We start from the raw sequence: 20,398 nt of genomic DNA, 5'->3' as shown, positions 1-20,398 counted from the left end.
AATAAACTGTCATTTCCTTAGTTTTAAATCACATCATTGCTTTATGTATCTTCCATGAGAAAGACTGCTCTAGCCCTCTGTTATTCTCAAATTGTTACTACCATCCTATTATCAATAAACCAAACCTACTCCTCAATTGATGCATCCTTAAAGCTGAGACGTGACATTCTCATGGACATATATTCATTGGTTATATCTCTTGCATGAGAGAGACTCCTCTAGTCCTCCATTAGTCTCAAATTGTTAAGTCCCGTCCTATTATCAAATAAACCAAACCTAGTCCTCAATTGATGCATCCAAACAAGAAAAAGAGAACAAAAATTAAAAAAAAAAATCCTTCAAGGGACGTGACATTCTCGTGCACATATTCATTGGTTTGACAATTACAGAATTTGACTGTCATAACTAAGGCTCACACCAGGAAGACCAATTACACTAAGAATTTCAATACAAAATAAAAGGAAAAGGACTAATCACTTGTAGATACTTAACTTATCTTACGTAAGAAATTGTCATGGAGTTCCAAATTGTCTGACCTTCTTCTGGTCTCATTTGGAATTAAATTTATTAGCCGAGTACAACACAGCAAATATAGCAACAATACCAGAAATAAGTAATGTCCATGACCTTAACTTCTGATAATTTAGCCGGAAAATATACCTAATATATTCCCAAACCCATCCGCAAAGGAACCACGGCCAAGTTTTGTGGAACTTCTGGACAGAAAACGCCTACATGGAGCAATGCAGCAGGCTTATTGGCACTAATAGAAATTAACCACCACTAACACAAACAAATATTTGATCAAAGAAAACAAAATGGACATGGATCTACAATGTTCTAAACTACCATTGAAGTATTATTTTCTGGGGTCCATATAGTTCCATATTAATTTGTCTTCCATTTTAACAAGGAATATAAAAAGCTTTATAAATCAAGCGGAATGGTCCAAACCTAAGATAAGGTAGTTGATGAGTGGGCCATAAGAAGCTATCCTCACTTGGGTTCCAATTTACCCACTTTCTCCGCAAATGAAGACAAACTTCCATTAAAAGTTTCTAAAGAGAAGCCCTGCACACTCTCAAATGAATTGTGGAAATTCATTCAAATAGAGAACGTCACAGAAATATATGCATGCTTGCAGGTGTAATCATTTCGAACATTCATTGTGAAAATCCAAAGGGCACTTCAATCAAACTATTCCACCATATGGCTTTTATTATCTAAAAATTGCCTAAGAGACATGGTACAATTGCAACGGAATGGATCAGGGAAAAAATTGGAGAACAATCAACGATGTAGCTAATGCAAAGTTGCAGGCCAGAAAATAAGTTTTTTGTTTTTTTAATTTAAGTAGACTAGGAGGTAGATTAACGAGTTCTGTGCTATTCCCAGATTGCCCAATTAAAAAGTAGGCACGTGTACCATATTGTAATAATTGTATTTGTTCTTTTGCATAAAACCAAACAAAATGAAGGAAATAAAGCAAATGAATGTTACCCATTCTAAGAAAACTAACCAACTGAAACATGTCTGTGCAAGCTAATATGTTGAGATATAGCAATGGAATATGTTACCTCTGGTAACTTATCTTGCTGGGCCAGATGATCCACATGAAGCCTCACATTTGATCCAGCAGCAATCCATGCACTGCGATCAACGTCAGAGTATACATCTGAAATTATGTCGAACAATGTTTCTGCTCCATTTTCAATCGCTTTCAAGATGGAAGTCTCTCTCCTTCTGCGGTTCCTGAATATTGGAAAAAATCATTTTCAGACTTGGTAGACACCATTGCTATGACCAGCTCGTGGCCCCAATGAATAAAAAATAAAGAAATTATTTTTTTATTCATACTTGAGATATCCACAAAGCATGTGCTTTGGCCAAAGGTTAACTCTCCCATGCATGGGAATCAAAGCATGAGGGGAAAGCTCCAAAAAATTGTAAGTTGTCTGGAAGTATTGCTGCATAACAAAGAATTTTCAGCATAAATTGCATTAACCTGAATAGTAACGCCACGAAATTGATTTCCTACCCATGGAATTTGCAATTATATATCCGCTTCATAAGTTTTAGAACAAATAGGAAGGTTGAGGTCAAGGCCTTCACCATTTTTCACAAGCCTTGTCTCAGTGTCAATAAGGAGACGCAAGAGCTGCACTAAAGTGCTGCTGCTTGACGCAGTGTAATCGAAACATATAGAATCTCAGCCATGCTAATTATAATTATGGGCATCACATAACCAAAATGAATGCCAGCAGCTTCCAGAGTGCAAAAGTACAAAGAAATTAAAAGCATAGTTTAAAATATCTCATAAGGAAACATCTAATAAACTCTTCCTTCAAGACTAACATAATCAAACTTGGCAATTGGTTTTCATTCATCATGGCATAATATTTAAATTTGATTGCAAAACGTGCAATTTTAGCCAAATTCACGCCTAGGCAGGCAAGCCACCTCTGGTTGCCTCCTACTACCCTGTTTATCAAGCAAATTAAAAAAAAAAAAGAAACACTGAAAGCCAGTGTATACAAAAAGCATGGCATAATATTTAAATTTGATTGCAAAACGTGCAATTTTAGCCAAATTCCCGCCTAGGCAGGCAAGCCACCTCTGGTTGCCTCCTACTACCCTGTTTATCAAGCAAATAAAAAAAAAACACTAAAAGCCAGTGTATACAAAAAGCATATTAGTAAATATTAGTATTCCATGATTGAAAGAAAAAAGTAATTAAATACCAGCATTAGAAATTTCACATAAACTTACACTCATATTTCCACCAGAAAAAAAGTCCAAGAGAGAACTTCCTTGACTGAAAGAAAGCAAAAATCAATTAACAGAGCAGTTTTTAGTTTTTATAAGAGAAGACCAAAAACAAAACCGAAATCGATGAGTAATGATTGAGTTCAGGAGAGGAAGCTACTACCAAGGCTTCAAGTTTGCCACCAGCCAAGACCAAGGCTTCATTCACAATCCCAACAAACTAAAAACTAAAAACACAGAATGAAAAGAACAAAAAAGTTGTCTATATCCAACAAGCTCCTACTAACAGTTTCCTAGTAAACGTCATACGATATTGGGGCCTTTGAATTGACATGCAGTTCAACTTGACTAATTTGAAAATTTGTCTCAGGATGTAAGAAAACAAAAAATCAAGCATATTTTCTTTGGAATGTAACAGACTAACTAATAAAGCATCTTTTCTTCACACGCAAGAAGTACATATTCCTATGAAAACAGCATTGCATGCATTTGAATGTTCTAAAACCATGTCACAATAGTTCACCTTGTACTAAACCAAACAGATTGTAAATTGGTGGAAAAATCACACATCAGGCATGTGCCAAGATGAATTTAATGTAATTAGCTTAAAAACTATCTGCATTACATGACATGTAATACCCCGCATTTGATTCTGAGTCAGAATGCAATCTGGAAAATAACAATCATGTTAATCCATGAGCCAAACAACCCCCTCCCTCCCAAAGAATAAAACATAGTAATTACAGATCTTAGCATTTTGGTAAATACACACCAAACCATGTTTACCCAGTCAGGCGGATTTCTTTTTAAAACTATTTAGAAAACCTGGATGATAATATAAACGAGATCTTTCATAAAAATATGCCAATCAAATTACATGTAAAGATGCTAGTTCTTACCCAACGCAATGATCACCGACAATCAATGAGTTAGTACTCACATGAAGCAGCCCCATGTGGCCATCTGTATGTCCCTGTAATAAGAAGATTTTTCCTTTTCAGATACAATATAGAATGCTTATTGGATATGGTGAATGAAATTTCTAAATTTTATGTAAATAAACAAGGGGTATAGATTCGCAAAAGAAAAAAAAAATAAAGAGGCGTGAAACTGTAAAAGAAATCTTCATCTTTATTTCTTAGATAACTCTGACTCATAAGTGCGTGATGGCAAGCTCTATCCCCACCCCCATCCCCACCCCTTTTATACATACAGTGCGAACTGTTTTTAGATGTCTCTGGACATGTTTCGGTATTTTTACAATCTGATGTCTTTGCCACCATAACAATTTTCTGCAGTCAAATAACCAGTTGACTGACAATTAGGAACCATTTGAGTTAGAGACAAAAGCAACAGTTTGATCAAGGAGGCACTACCAAGAACATCAACATCAAGAACTGACCAGTCTCCTTATATACCGAGTAAACAACCTAGTAGGCAAGTGGTCCTAATTTTGTGCCTGTAACCTCAAGGACTTTCTGTGCTTAGCGTCATAAGCTCAAATTTACAAGATCTGTGACCAATAATTTTCAAGGTTCTTAACAGTCTGGGAGAGACAATGTAAGATATAGATATCAATCCCTCGTGCCAGCAAGCCCAGCGCGGTGAGGGGTTGGGATCATCCAAGATGGAAATGTCTCCTCTCATTTCCTTCAGACTAGATTTAGACAAGTTAGATGGACATGTGACCTTTCGATCTTGCTCAAACATCATGAATGCTGGATAAAAGGTATGGAGAAAATATTGAAAACCTTTTATATCATTCTCTAAATCATTCATGAGTGAATCATGACCATTCAATGATGATCAATTTCACATGAAATCAATATTTTATTCACAACAATTGAGTCCAAAACTCGCATAACTCAATTAATCTATTCTCAGAAAAGTACAGCTCCAATCAGGGGTTTCTTAGAATTAGAACCTCAACTACAATTATGATTGACACCACAATTAAAAGATTTCACTATTTGTTGGATTATCACGAGGATAAAACTTTCAAGCTTTCTCATGCTAGGAGTAAGTCTGAAAATTTCAATTTTGTTTATTGTGAAAGCGCATGGTGGAATCAAACTTCTTCCATGCAAGGGAAAATTACAAAAATTCATCCATTGATCAGCAGAGAGCTTGAAAGAACATTTGGAGCAAGAACTTGCCAGTTTGTAACAGCTGACACCAAAAAAGACCATTATCAATTAAAAAAATTTGCATATGAGAAATACCGGTGCAAAAACGACACTTAATCGCTGACCACCAATGCAAATGTCTTCTGCTCCAGAAACTGAGGTATAGCCAAGGGACCAGTCACCTGTCATCATAAAGTATTGGTTAAAGTTTCATAGACTTGGCAAAATCAATCTCTAATGATTAACGGGTGAATCAGTTAAGGGTATTAACGCCGAAGACTTTTCAAGAAGTAAAAATCTACAAGATGGGTGGCACTTCTCCCCCTAGGTAGGGATGTACGTCCTTAACCCCTACAAATGTGTATTTGTGGAACTAGGGATTTCTTCTATCATTTCAGAAAGAGAATCGAGTTTACAAATGGACCTTAACGTGAAGGAAACAGAGACTCCAGCATACATTTTCTTACCTAATAGAATGACAACTCATATTTGACATTCTTAAGATTAATAGAAACATCAACAATTTCTAACCAGTATAAACTGCATCCAGGTTGTAATGCAAAAGAGCAAAAGAACATGAAGATAAGTTGGTTAAATACAGCATTTTCAAGCTAGTCACATACAGTCATAAAATACAAGGATTACAAGAGCTATGAAATAAAGTCAAAAGCACTACCTTAGATTCGTTTCTTTTGGTTTTGTTAGACAAGCTTCAGCTCCCTGGAGATAATGGATAAAAAAAAATTTAACTAGACGATCTTTCAGAACCACTTTCTTAAAGTTCATTCTTCATGGGCAATGTGAGAAGCTTTACATGATGCATGCTCCAAAGAGTGTTCTTTGTTCATAGTTTACTGACCAACTAACCTAAAAATAACTAGGGGTAGTTAGAGCTTTTAAGGTATTATAAGCAATGGATGAGACAAAGCCCCGGGACCTAATAGTTACTCAATGCAAGTGTTGGGACCTACTAGTTACCCAATAACAAAAAAGCTAGTTACTCAATGCAAGTTGATCTGAAAGGGTATTATGGAGAAATAGGAACACTGATTGGCTAGATATGCTGATTGGTTGAAAGTATTCTCACAAACTTGCCCACTTAATTTATGTCCCTATTCCCCCCTCCCTATGGGTGTTGCTAATCGTGTTGAGAAGCTAAAAAGGGAGGAGCTGAGATTCCCCCTAGTGAATTGATCCAAGGTATGCACTCCAATCTCTGAAGATAGCCTAGTTATTAGAAGATTGGTTACATGGCTTTGTTGATGAAGTGGCACTGCCACTATGACAATTAGAGAGGAAGGAGGTGATTGAACTGAAGAATGGGGGTGGGTGGAGTTCAAACAAGGTGAAATGGAGTTGTAGGGTCTGCTTATGGAAGAACATTCCAAGAGATTGGGAGAATTTATCGGTACATCAAATATGTGGTGGGAAATGAAACCAAGATAAAATTCCAGGGCTTTCCAAAACCCTAGAATTTAGGGAGAGCCTTTTAGAAGGGCTTTTCCAAACCAATTCAGCATTTTAGGGACATGAATGCCTCGATGACGGATAATTTATAGCTCTCAAATGCCTCATATTACTGGCAAGTGGAGTTCGCTTGAACAGGCCAAGATTGGGAGATTAGCTTCTTTACCTCCATTTATGCTAGGTTGTATATTTTGCATCAGATTGAACGGGGAAGACGTATGCACTGGAGCATATCGAAAATAAGGGTGTTTCAAGTCAAACCATTTTATAAAGCACTAGTCTCCACAACAGAATTTCTTCACATGAAACTCCAAATCTCTCAAGAGCCATTTTCTTTGTGGTATGTGCAAGAAGATATTTAATTGGACAAATTAAAGGAGTGGTATGTGCAAGAAGGATGGGAAATCCATGCATCATCTTTTATTACATTGCTAGGTAGCTATCACTCTATGGCAAGCTATTTTCAATCTGTTTAGGTCGAGTTAGGTGATGCCAAGAAGGTGGCAGATCTTTTGGCATGTTGGGATGTGGATCCCCATACACTTGATGTGTTGCATACGGAAGGAAGGAAATGACCAAAGTTTTGAAAACACCGAATACCTCAAGGCTTTCTTTTTAAGGGCACTCTATCAATTGGTGGCGTCCAACCTCAGGGCTTCCCTTGTCCTGGATATGTCTTCAAATTTCGCCCATTACTTTCCCTCCACAAGCACCACATTAAGCAAACCAGGGTCATTTTCCATAATGTTTCCCTGTGTGGACTCTCCAACCGCCTTTCCAAGCACACCAACACATCCACTTTCCAAGCCCATATAGGTTAAGCACCACTTTCCACAAAGAAGTGGCTACCTCGCAATGGAGTGAGAGTTGATCCATCGCCATCCCTCTTGCCCATGCAGCACCACGACCACCATAATATGTCTCTTTCTCAAATCATCTAGGGTAAGAATCTTAGCCAATGCAGTCGTCCAAACAAAGAAGGCCGCTCTTCATGGAGCCTTGCTTATCCCAGTAGTCTTCCATGGAAACAGCATGTCATCATGGGGAATTAAAGCATTATAGAATGAATTAGCAAACAACCCTCGCCTGGATATGCTCCACCACAGTTTATCGGCATCACATTCTCTCTTTTTGAACACATACAACTGAGCATAAAAGGATGTAAAGCAATCCGCCTGCCAATCTTGTGCCATGTGTGCAACTCTACTTCCATTGAATAGAGCCATTGAGGAGCTTTAAATAATCTTCCACTAGTGCTTCCTTCACCTCTACCAAGGCCGAATAGGTCCTGGAAAGCCTCTTTGAGGGGCTGATCTTTGCACCACACATCATGCTGAAACTTTATCCTATATCCATCACCCAAATAAATCTAATAAAGTGAGAGAACTCCCCCCACAAATTTTGGTTGTTCTTCCATACCCAACCCATAGCTCCCATTCACCTCATTCGGAATCCATCCACCCCACATACTGGCATATTCTGTCCATCTACATTCTCCAGAGACTATTCCGTTCATTATCATACCGCCATAGCCACTTTCCCACAAGAGTTCTATTGAAAAGTAGTCAATCTTCTGATGCCTAGACTTCCTTTTCAGGTTAGGGAGTAAACCTCATAAGAAATCCTACTTTTACTACACTTTTAGCAAAACCATTTTTTTTTTATAAGTAAGAAGCAATTGTATTGATAAAGATAGGCATAGCCCAAGTACACCGGAGGTATACATATGAGTATATACCAAATTAAGAACTAGAAATTGTTACAAGGAAATCATGGAAGCTGAGACCATTTAACTCTAAAGCAATGGCCCACATAAATAAAGTCTTCCGAAAAAAACTCCTAAACTCCTCAGAGGAGCGTTCATGATCCTCAAAGAATCTATCATTCCTTTCACTCCAAATACACCAGAAAATACAAATAGGCGCCATCTTCCACACCGCTGCAATCTGTGGTGTCCCTGTGATCCCTCTCCAGCTAGCTAGTAGTTCCACCACCATTCCCGGCATGACCTATGCGACTCCCAATCTGCTGAAAAAGCAAGTCCATATGTCTCTTGCAAAATCACAATGCAATAGTAAATGATCTACCATTTCTCCACTATTTCTGCACATACAGCACCAATCCGTAATTATGAGTCCACGCCTTATTAGGTTGTCCATGGTTAGTATCTTCCCTAAAGCTGCGGTCCAAACAAAGAACGCAGCCTTGGGAGGTGCTTTACTCCTCCATATGTTCTTCCAAGGAAAATAGGGCCTATCTTGAGCTATAAGAATATCATAGAAAGTGCGTACCGAAAATTTCCCGTTCTTGGAAGTCCTTCATTCCATCATGTCGTCAGCTGGAACCACAACAGTGATGTTATATAGTAAGCTGAAAAAATCCACCAGATCACTCACTTCCCAATCTTGTGCCTCCCTAGTGAGATTAATGTTCCACTCCTATGACCTTGTCTAACTACCCTCACATTAGCCACCATAGCTTCATTTTCTCTTGCAATTCTGAAAATTTTAGGATAAGCATTTTTAAAAGCCTTATCTCCCACCCACACATCATTCCAAAAGCTGATTCTACTGCCCTCTCCCAAACACAGCCTAGTATTATTCGAGAAGGCCCCTCACCCTTGCCTTATGTGCTTCCACAACCCAACACCATAAGCCCCCCTTCCCTCATTAGAACACCAACCCCCCTTGCACACTCATACTTCGCATCAATTACCCATTTCCATAAGGCTTCCCTCTCATAATTATAACGCCACAACCATTTTCCTAATAGAGCCTTATTAAAGGATCTAAAATTACGAACTTCCAACCCACCAGCACTCAAGGGAGTACACACTTTACCCCATCCAACTAAGTGAAATTTAAACTCATCCCCTAGTCCACTCCACAAAAAGTCATGTTGGAGTTTCTCAATTCTGGATGCAATGCTTACCAGGAGGGGAAATAAAGACAAGAAATATGTGGGAAGGTTAGATAGCGTGGTCTTGATAAGTGTGATCTTCCCCCCTTTCGATAACTATAACCTTTTCCACCCGGCCAGCCTAAGCTCTAATTTCTCTAACACCTCCTCCCAAATTGTCTTGCCTTTAAAAGTTGCACCCAACGGGAGACCAAGATACTTCAACGGCAACGAGGAGACCACACATCCCAATAAGCTGGCCAACCCACTAAGATTTCTCACACCGCACCCACCGCAACCATCTCCGTTTTAGCAAGATTGATCTTTAACCCGTATACCGCTTCAAAACAAAGTAAGATAGCTTTTAGAGATTGAATATGTCCTGCATTATCCTCACAAAACAGCAACGTATCATCAACAAACAAAAGATGAGAAATAGTGATGGAGCCATGGTTAGAAGCCCCTGCTGAAAAACCTGAGAAAACCCCCCCTCTACAGCCGCCGACACCATTCTACTAAGTGCCTCCATCACGAGGACAAATAAGAGTGGTGAAAGTGGATCGCCTTGTCGTAGTCCCCACGAACTATTAAAGAAGCCCACCAGATCACCATTTACCCAAATCAAGAAACAAGCCGTCGACACACAATGCCTCATCCACCCCTTCCATCTTTCCCCAAATCCACATCGACCTAACAATTAAAACAGAAAATTCCAGTTGACGTGGTCATAGGCCTTCTCCATGTCCAGCTTACATAAAATACCTGGTACCCCCAACTTAAGCCTGCTGTCTAGGCATTCATTGGTTATAAGAACTGAATCTAGTATTTGTCTACCTCTCACAAAGGCATTTTGAGATGTAGAAATAATCTTATCCATTATTGTGCTCATCCTGTTGGCAAGTACCTTGGCTATTATCTTGTAAATGTTGCCCACAAGACTAATCGGCCTGAAATCTTGCACCTCTATGGCACTCACATTTTTATGGATAAGTGCAATAAAAGTAGCATTTAAACTTTTCTCGAATTTTCCAAACGAGAAAAATTCCTGAAACACTTGCATGACATCTCCTCCCACCACCTCCTAATAAGTCTGAAAAAATGTCATAGTAAAGCCGTCTGGACCCTGCGCTTTGTCCTTGTTTATTTTTCTGATGTCTAGTCGTACCTCTTCCTCTTCAAATGGTCTCTCCAACCAAGTCATGTTGTTTTGATCAATGGCCTCAAAAACTAGACCATCCACTTTTGGCCTCCATTCATAAGGTTCCGTCAACAATCGTTCAAAATGTACAGCAACATGATTTTTAATTACGGCTTGATCCGAGGATATACCTCCATCTATAGTCATGGACTCTATGGCATTAAATCTCCTATGTGAGTTTGCAACTGAATGAAAGAACTTTGTACATCTATCCCCCTTCTTGAGCCATAAAGCTCTTGATTTTTGCCTCCACGAGATCTCCTCCATTAATATCAACCTTTCTAACTCGGATAATACATGGCCTTTGCGTTCATTCTCATCTTCAACACCCTCCACATTTTGTAATTCTTGTATGAGATTTTTTTTTTTTTTTTGTAATATTACATTTCCAAAAGTCTGTTCATTCCATGTCTTTAAATCCACTTTCAAAACTTTCAATTTTCCAGCCAATATCTTGCTTGGAGTGCCCTCTAGTTGATATGAATTCCACCATTGCCTAACCAATTCCACAAACCCTTCCGTCTTTAACCACATATTCTCCAATTTAAAAGGTCTTCTCCCCCCTAGAATTCCTCCACAATCTAACATTATAGGAAAGTGATCAAAACATACTCTTGGAAGTCTCTTCTGACATAAATCTAGAAATTGCATTTCCCAAGAGGGAGATACGAGGAATCTGTCCAGCCTTAACCAAGCTTGGTTATTAGACCACGTATAATCACCTCCCATCAGAGGAAGGTCCATAAGTTCTAGCTCAAATATTAGATCAAAGAATTCCACCATTGCATGATTATGTCTCTCCTCCCCAGATCTTTCGCTGGGAAACCTTGTCACATTAAAGTCTCCACCAATGCACCAAGGAACCACCCACCAAGAACATAAACCAGCCAGCTCATCCCAAAGCAAGCGTCTTTCGCAATTTAAGTTAGGTCATACACCCCAACAAAGGCCCATACAAAATCCTCTACAGAATTTTTAAAAGAACACCCCACTGAGTATTCTCCCACAAATTCTTCAATATTCTCCACCACCCTCTTGTCCCACATAACCAATATACCACTCGAAGCCCCCTGCGAAGGTAAGTATGTCCATCCTACATACTAACAACTCCAAATACTCCATATGGTTCTTCTTGTAATAAGCTTTAACTTCGTTTCTTGCAAACAAATAATGTACATCTTCCATTGTCTTAACAAGGATCTTATTCGGAGGCGTTTGTTAATCTCATTCAACCCCCTTACATTCCATATCAGAATTTTTGGGTTCATTTAACAACCATACCAACCCTCCCTTTATTCCTACCACGACTTGCACTCCCCTCCTTACTGTCATAATTAATAGACCAATCCAGCCTGCCTCAACGGTTATTAGCAATGCCCTAAACTAATCTGCATATCCCACACACGAAATCCCCACACAACTTTGTAGTTCTTCCACCTTTTTCATAACCCAGTCTGCAGGTAAATGATGCATAATTCTTATCGGAGAGGGATCCTCCCTTGCAGGCTCTCCAACCTCGGGTTCAGAGTTGAACAGAACTAAAGAGCCTTTACCTTCCACCTCTCCCTACTCCTTCTCCTTCACATTCTCCAATGCTCACATATCTTCAGTAGCAGACCATTTCTCACCCTCCCTCAGCATGTTCTGTGTTGGTCCGACATTCTGTGACTCTCCAGTGATCTGCGGCTCATGTGTTGTTTCACCAGCGTTATCCCTTCCTTCACCTCCTACCTTACTCTCCAAAAATTCCCCCTTTTTCCATTTCTGGTGCCTGCAAAGCCACCACAAACTCTATCGGATTGCTATTTTCTCCTTCTTCTTCCTCCAGCAACGACATCGGCTCCGACGCGCCACCAGATGACTCCCCAAGGGCCGGCGAAACTATCTGTGTAAGTGGTGGCTCCGTCATGTGCATTGGCGCAGTCATGCGAGGCCCTCCTGATACATCGATACCATTTCGGCTTTTAGGTTTCCAAACCCGATTCGGGCCTTCTGCCACATCCGAGCCTTCCAACAGCCCAACTCCCTTCCCCTAAAACACCCTTCCAACGGGCCTTGAACTTGACCCAAGCCCACCCCAGTAGGATTTAATACTCCGCACTGTTTTGATCCCTGCCCCTACCCTCCACTCCGCACCGTTTCATCCCCTCCTCTTTATCCACCTATATATACCGAATTACGCCAGACATCTACCTCCACAACTATCCCACTTGAGCCTACATCTCTGCCAGCACCCGAAGTAATTCTTCCTTATTTGGGCAAACAATTATCTTACCATCGCCCCCTATAGGCTGTGCCTCTACAAAGATGGCGACTTCACGCATGCTAGGGCTAGCAACAGGCATCGGTCTAGGTTTCTGTAGAGCCTCCTTATACGACCGCGACGAAGGTTGAGCTGCCAACGTCGCTACCATCTTCATTGACCCCTTCCCCTTTCTACCTTCAGGAATGATAATGCAGTTGCGCCGGCCCCCCTATTTGTATTCCACCAGAGCCATGAAAACCCCTTGTGTATTAGAACTTCTCTGAGCTATGAAGCCCCTGTCACCTTCTTTGTGGGCTGAATAAAATCCCTTTCTCCCTAACTTCAAGCAATCCTCCAATGCTTTTGTGAACCACTATGCCATGGCTAACTCCAAATGAAGGTTCTTTACCCACTTCCATCCCCTCTCAGTAATATGCACCCATCTTCCCTTCCTTACTACCTCAAAGTTCTTAAAATCAATACTAGCAACATTCAACGTACCCATATCCTTCCCCACACTTTCAAAAATCACACACTCAGTCTCGCATGAACCACTTCACCAACCAGAGGTGAAGTGTACAGAGAGACAATAGGTGAGGAGAGAGAAGTGTAGTTTACCCACTTTAGCAAAACTAAATTCTAATAAGGCAAACAGTTCAGATTAGAAAGTAAAGGTAACAACGTCGTACATCAGTGTTCCACAGATAACGAACCAATAGCGCAAAATGACCTAAAATAAGAACCATGGGCCACAATAGAGCTGCCCATGTCCAGCAATTCTCAAGTTTACAAAATACCTTAACACAAGAAATTAATGAAATTCCAAATATAACAAAACCAGCACATACCATAAGTATAAAAACAGCGCCAAAGTAAAACTTGAAAGTAGGTAGACTATTAAAGACCTCAAATCAGGCCCCACATCAAGTATAGACCATGTAAAGATCCTATACTGTAGATTTCTTAGATGCTTTTTTGGTTGTTTTCTTCTTGCATCACCTAAAACCAAAACTTTAAAAGAACCTTTTTGACATAGTTAGCTCTCTCACTGTGACTTTTTAAGAAGATTGAGTGAAAAGTCATTTCATCTTTGTCCTTCCTGTAATGAGATAGGAAGGAGCCCTTAGGCCCTCCATTAAGTGAATGCAAAAATTTCTTTCTTATCTGTCAACATTCTATTGCAGAAATGTCTTTCGATTAGTGCGTCCAACATGAAAGGAATTGGGAAGAAAAAGTAATGACAGGAAAAGCGCAAGAAAACCCAATCAAGAAAAGTGCAATGGAGCATTGCAGTCACAGCAAACACAATTTGGTTGTTCCATCAAATTCCATTATAGGGATACAAGTAGTATCTACTTCAAGTATTATTTAATTCAAGCTAGTTTGAGTTTGCCTGTGCTTTTGAACGTACAACTTGCTACATACAACTAGATTCAAATATAACCTTGCTCAACGATATTGGGGTTAGCATCTTTTAATATATGAAGTTCAATAGATGGAATCAGGTATTGGAGCTCAAAGGTGGATACAGCTATCTTTAAGTTGGGAGACTATGTAGCATCTTTACTGCAAATCCAGACAGCTCAAAAAAGTTTTATGCAGCACGTGGACACAATCTTTTCAGGAACCATCATGTTTGGACGTGGTAGCCATGCAGTTTAAGATGCTATCAAAACTGGTCACAAACTTAATATGTCTAAATCATGTGTAAAGATAGAAAGCTAAGAAATATTTAACAATTTTATTTTGAGACAATCAGTAGTCTCAACCATAAGACACAGAATTATTTAACAATTGTAACCTTTTCCAAGGCGTCGCATTGTATTTTCATGTGCCAATAGGGTCGCATCAGGATTGCACTTTTGGATGATTGAAAGACCTGAAATCAACCATATCAGCGAATTACTACTAGTATAGCATCTGGTTTGAACCAAATACACTAATCAAACCCAATAGTAGAACTTCTGAATGCAGATTTCCAGCAAAAAGCAAACTGGTAATGAATAATAGTCTCAACAAGAGAGAACTTTTGGGGTGTGTTGCGTTGTGGAAGTGTCCTTCAGTACTCGCCCCCTTCCTTCTTTTGACAAGTTAATTTATCCTAACCTCCTATTTAGATTTTCTGCTGCCTTTTTTTCTGTTTCTTCTTTTACAAGAAAAGCAAAGATTTCTTGTTTTTATATGCTTAATTATTTCTGTATCTTCACCTGTCTACCATCCCCTGGCTTGGGCTTCTAAATTTTATTCTGCATTATTTCTAGCAGAATTGAAGAATTTGATAGTCATTTGCCAATTTCCAATATTAAACATGCCAAACTATTCAGGTCCTTAACATGTTATTATTGTGTATCTTCCCTTTTTGTGAATTCACTATTGTAATTTAATGCGAAAAAAAATTACTTTTGCTGTCAGTTATATTCCTTGGAATGTAAACTTACCTTCTACATGATCCCGATGGTGATGGGTAACAAAGACAATGATCTTTCGTGGCAAAGCAGCAACTATTTTTTGGAGCTGATCATGTAAATGAAATTTTTATCAAGTTCATTAAAAACTCATGCAAAAAGAATATAACTTTAATTTAAAGTACCATCGGCAGTACAGGTAACTGAATATCATTTCATAGGCAAGTACAAGGACATATATCAAAGACTAACTGAATTTTTTTTTTTCTTATACATATTTCTATGAAATGCCATGAATTTTAAGCACTTTTTTGGTTGGCTAGTTCAGTGGGTCTCTTGTATACTTCCTGTGTACTAGGGTTACACTCTTTCGTATGAATAAAATTTTAATTTATAAAAAAATATTTCTAAGAAAGGCTGGAACAGTGGTGATGATATACATTAACAAAACAATGTGCAATTTAACAGCTATCAATATGAAAAGGCTGGAGTGAAGAGCAACATAGAACTGACATTTTTGTTATGTTGAACCACTACAAAATGAAAAGTTAAGCATTAGAAAAATCCTTAGAATGCATGGAAAGAACAAAGAAGTTGGTTCCTGGTTTCTTGTTACATAGCCCTCACAGCTGAGTTTCGTAAAATAGGATCCTTCCCAGGAGAATCCTACACCCAAGTTTACGACTACAAGCCAAATAAAATGGTGAAGGCCAAACAGCTCCAGGGAAAGCCACGTGACCGATTATTGAAAAGGTCAGATATACTCTGTCAAAGACTGACATTGCCAAGACCCCACTGGAGGCTCCAAATATCCCAACAGGAGAGAGAAATCAGATGGCATCCAGTTCATGTGAGGCCCCAAAACAACAGAAAAAGGTCCCTAGGCATCATCGAGAAGTTGTGCTAGAATGTCATTATTTTCAATAAAAACAAACGTCCACTGATTGAAAGGGAAAATGTAATCTATCATACATCAGAAACAAGGAAAGAATATCATCAATATCAAAAGCCCAGTTATCACATCAAACAAAAGAAAGAAATCCCCTATGGAAATGAATGGCTCTATAGATGGGGCTCTATGAATGCTCTATAGATGGGGCTCTATGGAAGCCCAACACAAGAAGAGCTTTACTGGATGAAAAAAAAGGAACAATTTCTCACAGACCCTTGCTTTTCTAAGGTATTTACATGTTTAAGGGAGCAAGTCAAAAGCCAAGAAAGAAACTTACCAAAGTTACTCGTTTTCTAAAATGTTCCCATTGCAAAAGAGTTCAACATTTCCAAGAAAGAAAGAAAGGAGCTACTTGGAAGCCCAACACGAGAAGAGCTTTACTAGATGAAAAAACAGGAACAATTTCTCAGAGATCCTTGCTTTTCTAAGGTATTCAAGTGTTTAAGGGAACAGGTCAAAAGTCAAGAAAGAAACTTACCAAAGTTACTCATTTTCTAAAATTTTCCCATTGCAAAAGAGTGCAACATTTCCGAGAAAGAAAGAAAAGCTAGCCTCTCAGGACAGGCAAAATAGTGGAATTCTGCCGAGGAAAGATAGAAAAGAAAACAGCATTCTTGCTTTCATATATGGGAAACAACAGGTGCAAGAGTACCCTCAAGATTTTTTTCGCTTTTTATAAGTTAAAAAGTAACATAAGTTCTACCTTCCCTTTCTTATTTTTACAGTCAAATGTATACAAGTAGGTACTTTACAAAAATCTAAAAGGCCTAAGGTTGTAATTGATGATGAACCACACAACCAGAAGTAGAGCTGCGATTCAACCTTTAAGAGTTCACTAAACTAGTAGATGATATGGGAGAGTAATGAATTCAAGCAGATTTAATGCTTGAAATCATCTGTCATAAGGCAGTTGACTAATGTCTAAGCATAACAAAATGATAATCATACCTCTTTATGGAATTCAGACCGACATCCTGGATCCACTATCAATGCATCCCCACAAGCAACAAAACTATTTTTCTCACTTTCATTTGAAACATTTTCAGGGGCAAATACGATCAAGTTTGTTGTATGAAAAGGCTTTGCTGTCTTACTTCCAATAGGTATAACTTTAACTCCAGGAGGGTACTCCTGCAAGGGGGAATAACCACAAACTAATAATAGTAACAATAATAACAATAACAATAACAATAATAATAAAATGATGCATGTCAGCAACTACACAGAGAAGTCCCCCTGGCGTTTGAAAAGAAGTCTGATTCAAGAAACAACTATTTAACTAGTACTCGTACTGAGAATTTGTTTCTTCAGCATCAACTTCAGAGTGAGTGAAGCAACTGTGTCGAAAACTTCAAATAAAGCTTTAGTCAAGCAATCGCAGATTAAACTTTTAATATATTTACTTCTACCTTACAGTCAGTGACACAGTGTACCTTTTTTTTTTTAAGAATCTGCTGGAATATAGATGTCTAAGCACTGAAATTTTTTGTCTTTTCTTTTTTCTCATCTTCTCCTTATAGGCCATTATATTCATTCCAATGACCAATAAAAGTCAAGTTCTCATCACCACTTCCAGATGATCCCTGAACTTATAAGGCCTAAGATATTTGAAACCACATCTTCCCTTGCAGCTTAATGTGGTACATTTGCTCCATCAAGATTCAATGCTACATGGAAGAAGGCAAACCTGATACCGTAAGATGGGTGGGACTATCCGATCTGCAGGTTGCATCGAATCATTTATCAGACCAACAACTACCAGAGGTCCCACGCGATTGCTACTTGGTTTCACTTCCAGAAGCCAGCTCAGACATATTTCGACTGACATCCACTTGCACAACTCTGCTTGAATAGGATTCAGATATTCACATCAAGGAAGTAGGCAATAACATCAGATCACCAAGCTATATGCTAACTTGCCTCTTCTCAAGGTAAGCAATACAAGTCTGTCAGAAAAGTATGATATGATAACATGGAATAGATGATGTCATTTATCATTTGATGTCTTGTCTACACATCAATACTCGGCAACCAGATTTCTTAATTTCCCCAGGAAATGCTCCCAATTAAGATGAAGATAAAAAGAAAAAAGAAAGAATCAAAGGCCTACACTGTTGGAAGTCTACAACTAAATGTAATCTTAATGACCATCTTCAAATCATCATGCATCAATACTAAGGTGATGCATGCATTGTCTTTTTAATCGGCACTATGACCAAAGACGTGTCCATTAAAATTATGGAGACTTTTGCTCTTTCTACCATGTCTTTTACTTCTTGTAACAGATGAATTCATAGAATTCATTACATGTAGGAGGAAGACAAAGAGCCCTCTTGATGTGTATTCTTTGGCATACTAGATTAGAATCTCTAGGCACTCTCTACATGAATGCACCAACAAGGTGTGAAGTATGTGGGTGACTCCCTCAGAAGTTTTGATTTTTTACTATTTGATAGGTGATCAAAAACTTTATTGAATAACGCGAAGGCTAAAAACTTTTTATTTTTATCTGCAACATAGCTTGGGGCAAATTATTTTATTCACTATAATTTACAATGCTCTATGGCTTTACCAAAGCAAGCCAAAGACCTTTGATTTGCTAGCTCATTAAGAACACAAGCACTTAAAAGAAATAAACAGTTTCTTGACGCGTTTAAAGCAAGACCGAAGAAAAAATTCCCCATCTTCATCAAAGCAACCCCATACAGAATACAAAAACAATAACCAAAACAACAGAACTTTTCTTATACATAAGCAAAGATGCTTATTTGAACGCAAAAGTAGTAGCCCCAGTATACAAGAAATACACAGAGTAACATCTAACCAGAAAACCAATACCAAAAAAAATATATCAAGCAGGCATTAGCAAACCTTGTAGATTTTTCCCAGCCACCAATTGTCCTGTAATAAACACATTATGAACCGGCAAACCTGGTCCAAACTCAGGTTCCTCCACATACTTCCAGAATTTCCATTCAGCCCCATCAGTTGCCACAAGCCCCACTTGATCCAATGCCTACAAAACCATGTACTTTCAAACCGGAACTCAGTACTAATATAAATGCAAAAAATCCCACATTTTATTACACCATAATTTATTGAGAAGAAAAAAAAAAAAGAAAGAGAAACCACGTTGTAAAAAAAATACCCGGTCCAGAGCAGAATCGATATCAAGTTTCCTCAGATTGATCTTCTCCGAACACGATTCGGCGCCTACCACGACAATCTGGGACTCGGATTCTCCCTCCAAAAGGTTCAGCCGAGTGGAGGGGAGGTCCCAGAGCTCGGAATCCACGAAGGAATCGTACTCTTCGTCGCCAAATCTATTCGGGCGCGTCTGTTTGACGAGGAGGAATTCCGCGTGGTTTAGCGGGTTCTTGAGGATCACCGTGAGGTTGTGAATTGTCGCCATTGAAAGGGGAAGAATGGGAATGGAGGAGGTATGGAAGGTTAGGGGTAGGTGGAGAGGAAAGGGGTTGTAATTGTTCCTTCTCAACTGTCAGTCCAGAGAAGTAAACATGGGCGCGGCCGAGCGGCCCTGAGAGGACCTTTAACAATAACTATAAAATCCTTAACGGCTAATATTGCTTCAATTAAATACTACGTCTCAACTTCCAACGAATCAATAAGAACTGTCTGCACTGCAAGAAACAAGATGGCCAATCACCATGATTTTAGAGAAAATCTTGCAACATAAAACATTGGATTTTCTTCAACAACAATTGTTGGCCTAGCTGCTTCAACAACTCAACTGACAAAAGGAAATCTCATCATTTATGTCGAATAAATGCTTTACCTACTTTTCTTTTGTGGGCATTCTGCATTCATTGTTTCGACCAAACAAGTAGGACATGTACCTAGTAAATTAGTCATTCATGATCCAATATTGTCAAATTTATGGGAGCCCTCTAGATCTGTTCGGTTGCGCCAGATGCATTGTAATTTAGTGGTTGTTCGGGAATATAAATGATTTCATCTCGCCTAATCTAAATTTTTTTTTTTAATATTATTTAAATATAAATATTTTTAATTTCAAATCTTTAATCTTTTTATTTAATCATTATAATTTTTTAAAATTTTTAAACAAATACAAAAAATAATAACTTTTTCAAATACCAAAAAATTATATTAAAAAATTAGATTCTAACAATATTTTAATTTTATAATATTTTTATTCAATTTATTCTCTCTCATTTTTCAAAACTTAATAAAATATTTTAACTCAAATTATTTTAATATTATTTATAAATTATTTTATTATTATTCACATAATCATCGCTCCATCTCATTCATGAAGCATCATTATCGTTTTAGGATGATAAATAGAGAGATTCGTCCTCT

The 20,398-nt window shown here is 38.4% G+C and overlaps 1 protein-coding gene across 2 annotated transcripts; it reads right to left on the bottom strand.

Annotated features, from left to right (window-relative positions):
- Nucleotides 1-324: 324 nt before the first annotated feature.
- LOC109011987 lies at nt 325-19,994 on the bottom strand. 2 transcript variants are annotated; one of them, XM_035684213.1, is made up of 13 exons: nt 19,206-19,994; nt 18,929-19,073; nt 17,745-17,899; nt 17,006-17,188; nt 15,139-15,214; nt 14,502-14,579; nt 4,989-5,074; nt 3,666-3,739; nt 2,770-2,815; nt 1,858-1,967; nt 1,578-1,752; nt 955-1,071; nt 325-731 (listed from the first exon to the last, which is right to left on the bottom strand). In XM_035684213.1, exons 1-12 carry the CDS (start codon nt 19,467-19,469, stop codon nt 997-999), a joined length of 1,467 nt encoding a protein of 488 aa, XP_035540106.1. In that variant the 5' UTR covers nt 19,470-19,994; the 3' UTR covers nt 325-731; nt 955-996. The 2 variants fall into 2 exon arrangements, with proteins under 2 accessions (XP_035540106.1, XP_035540105.1); XM_035684212.1 differs by lacking the exon at nt 955-1,071 and having other exon boundaries at nt 19,206-19,990.
- Nucleotides 19,995-20,398: the final 404 nt, after the last annotated feature.

Source organism: Juglans regia, chromosome 13 (genome assembly GCF_001411555.2).
Source record: "Juglans regia cultivar Chandler chromosome 13, Walnut 2.0, whole genome shotgun sequence".
Lineage (NCBI taxonomy): Eukaryota > Viridiplantae > Streptophyta > Magnoliopsida > Fagales > Juglandaceae > Juglans > Juglans regia.
The sequence above is the reverse complement of the archived record's forward strand: the minus strand, read 5'-3'. Positions and strand labels throughout refer to the sequence as shown.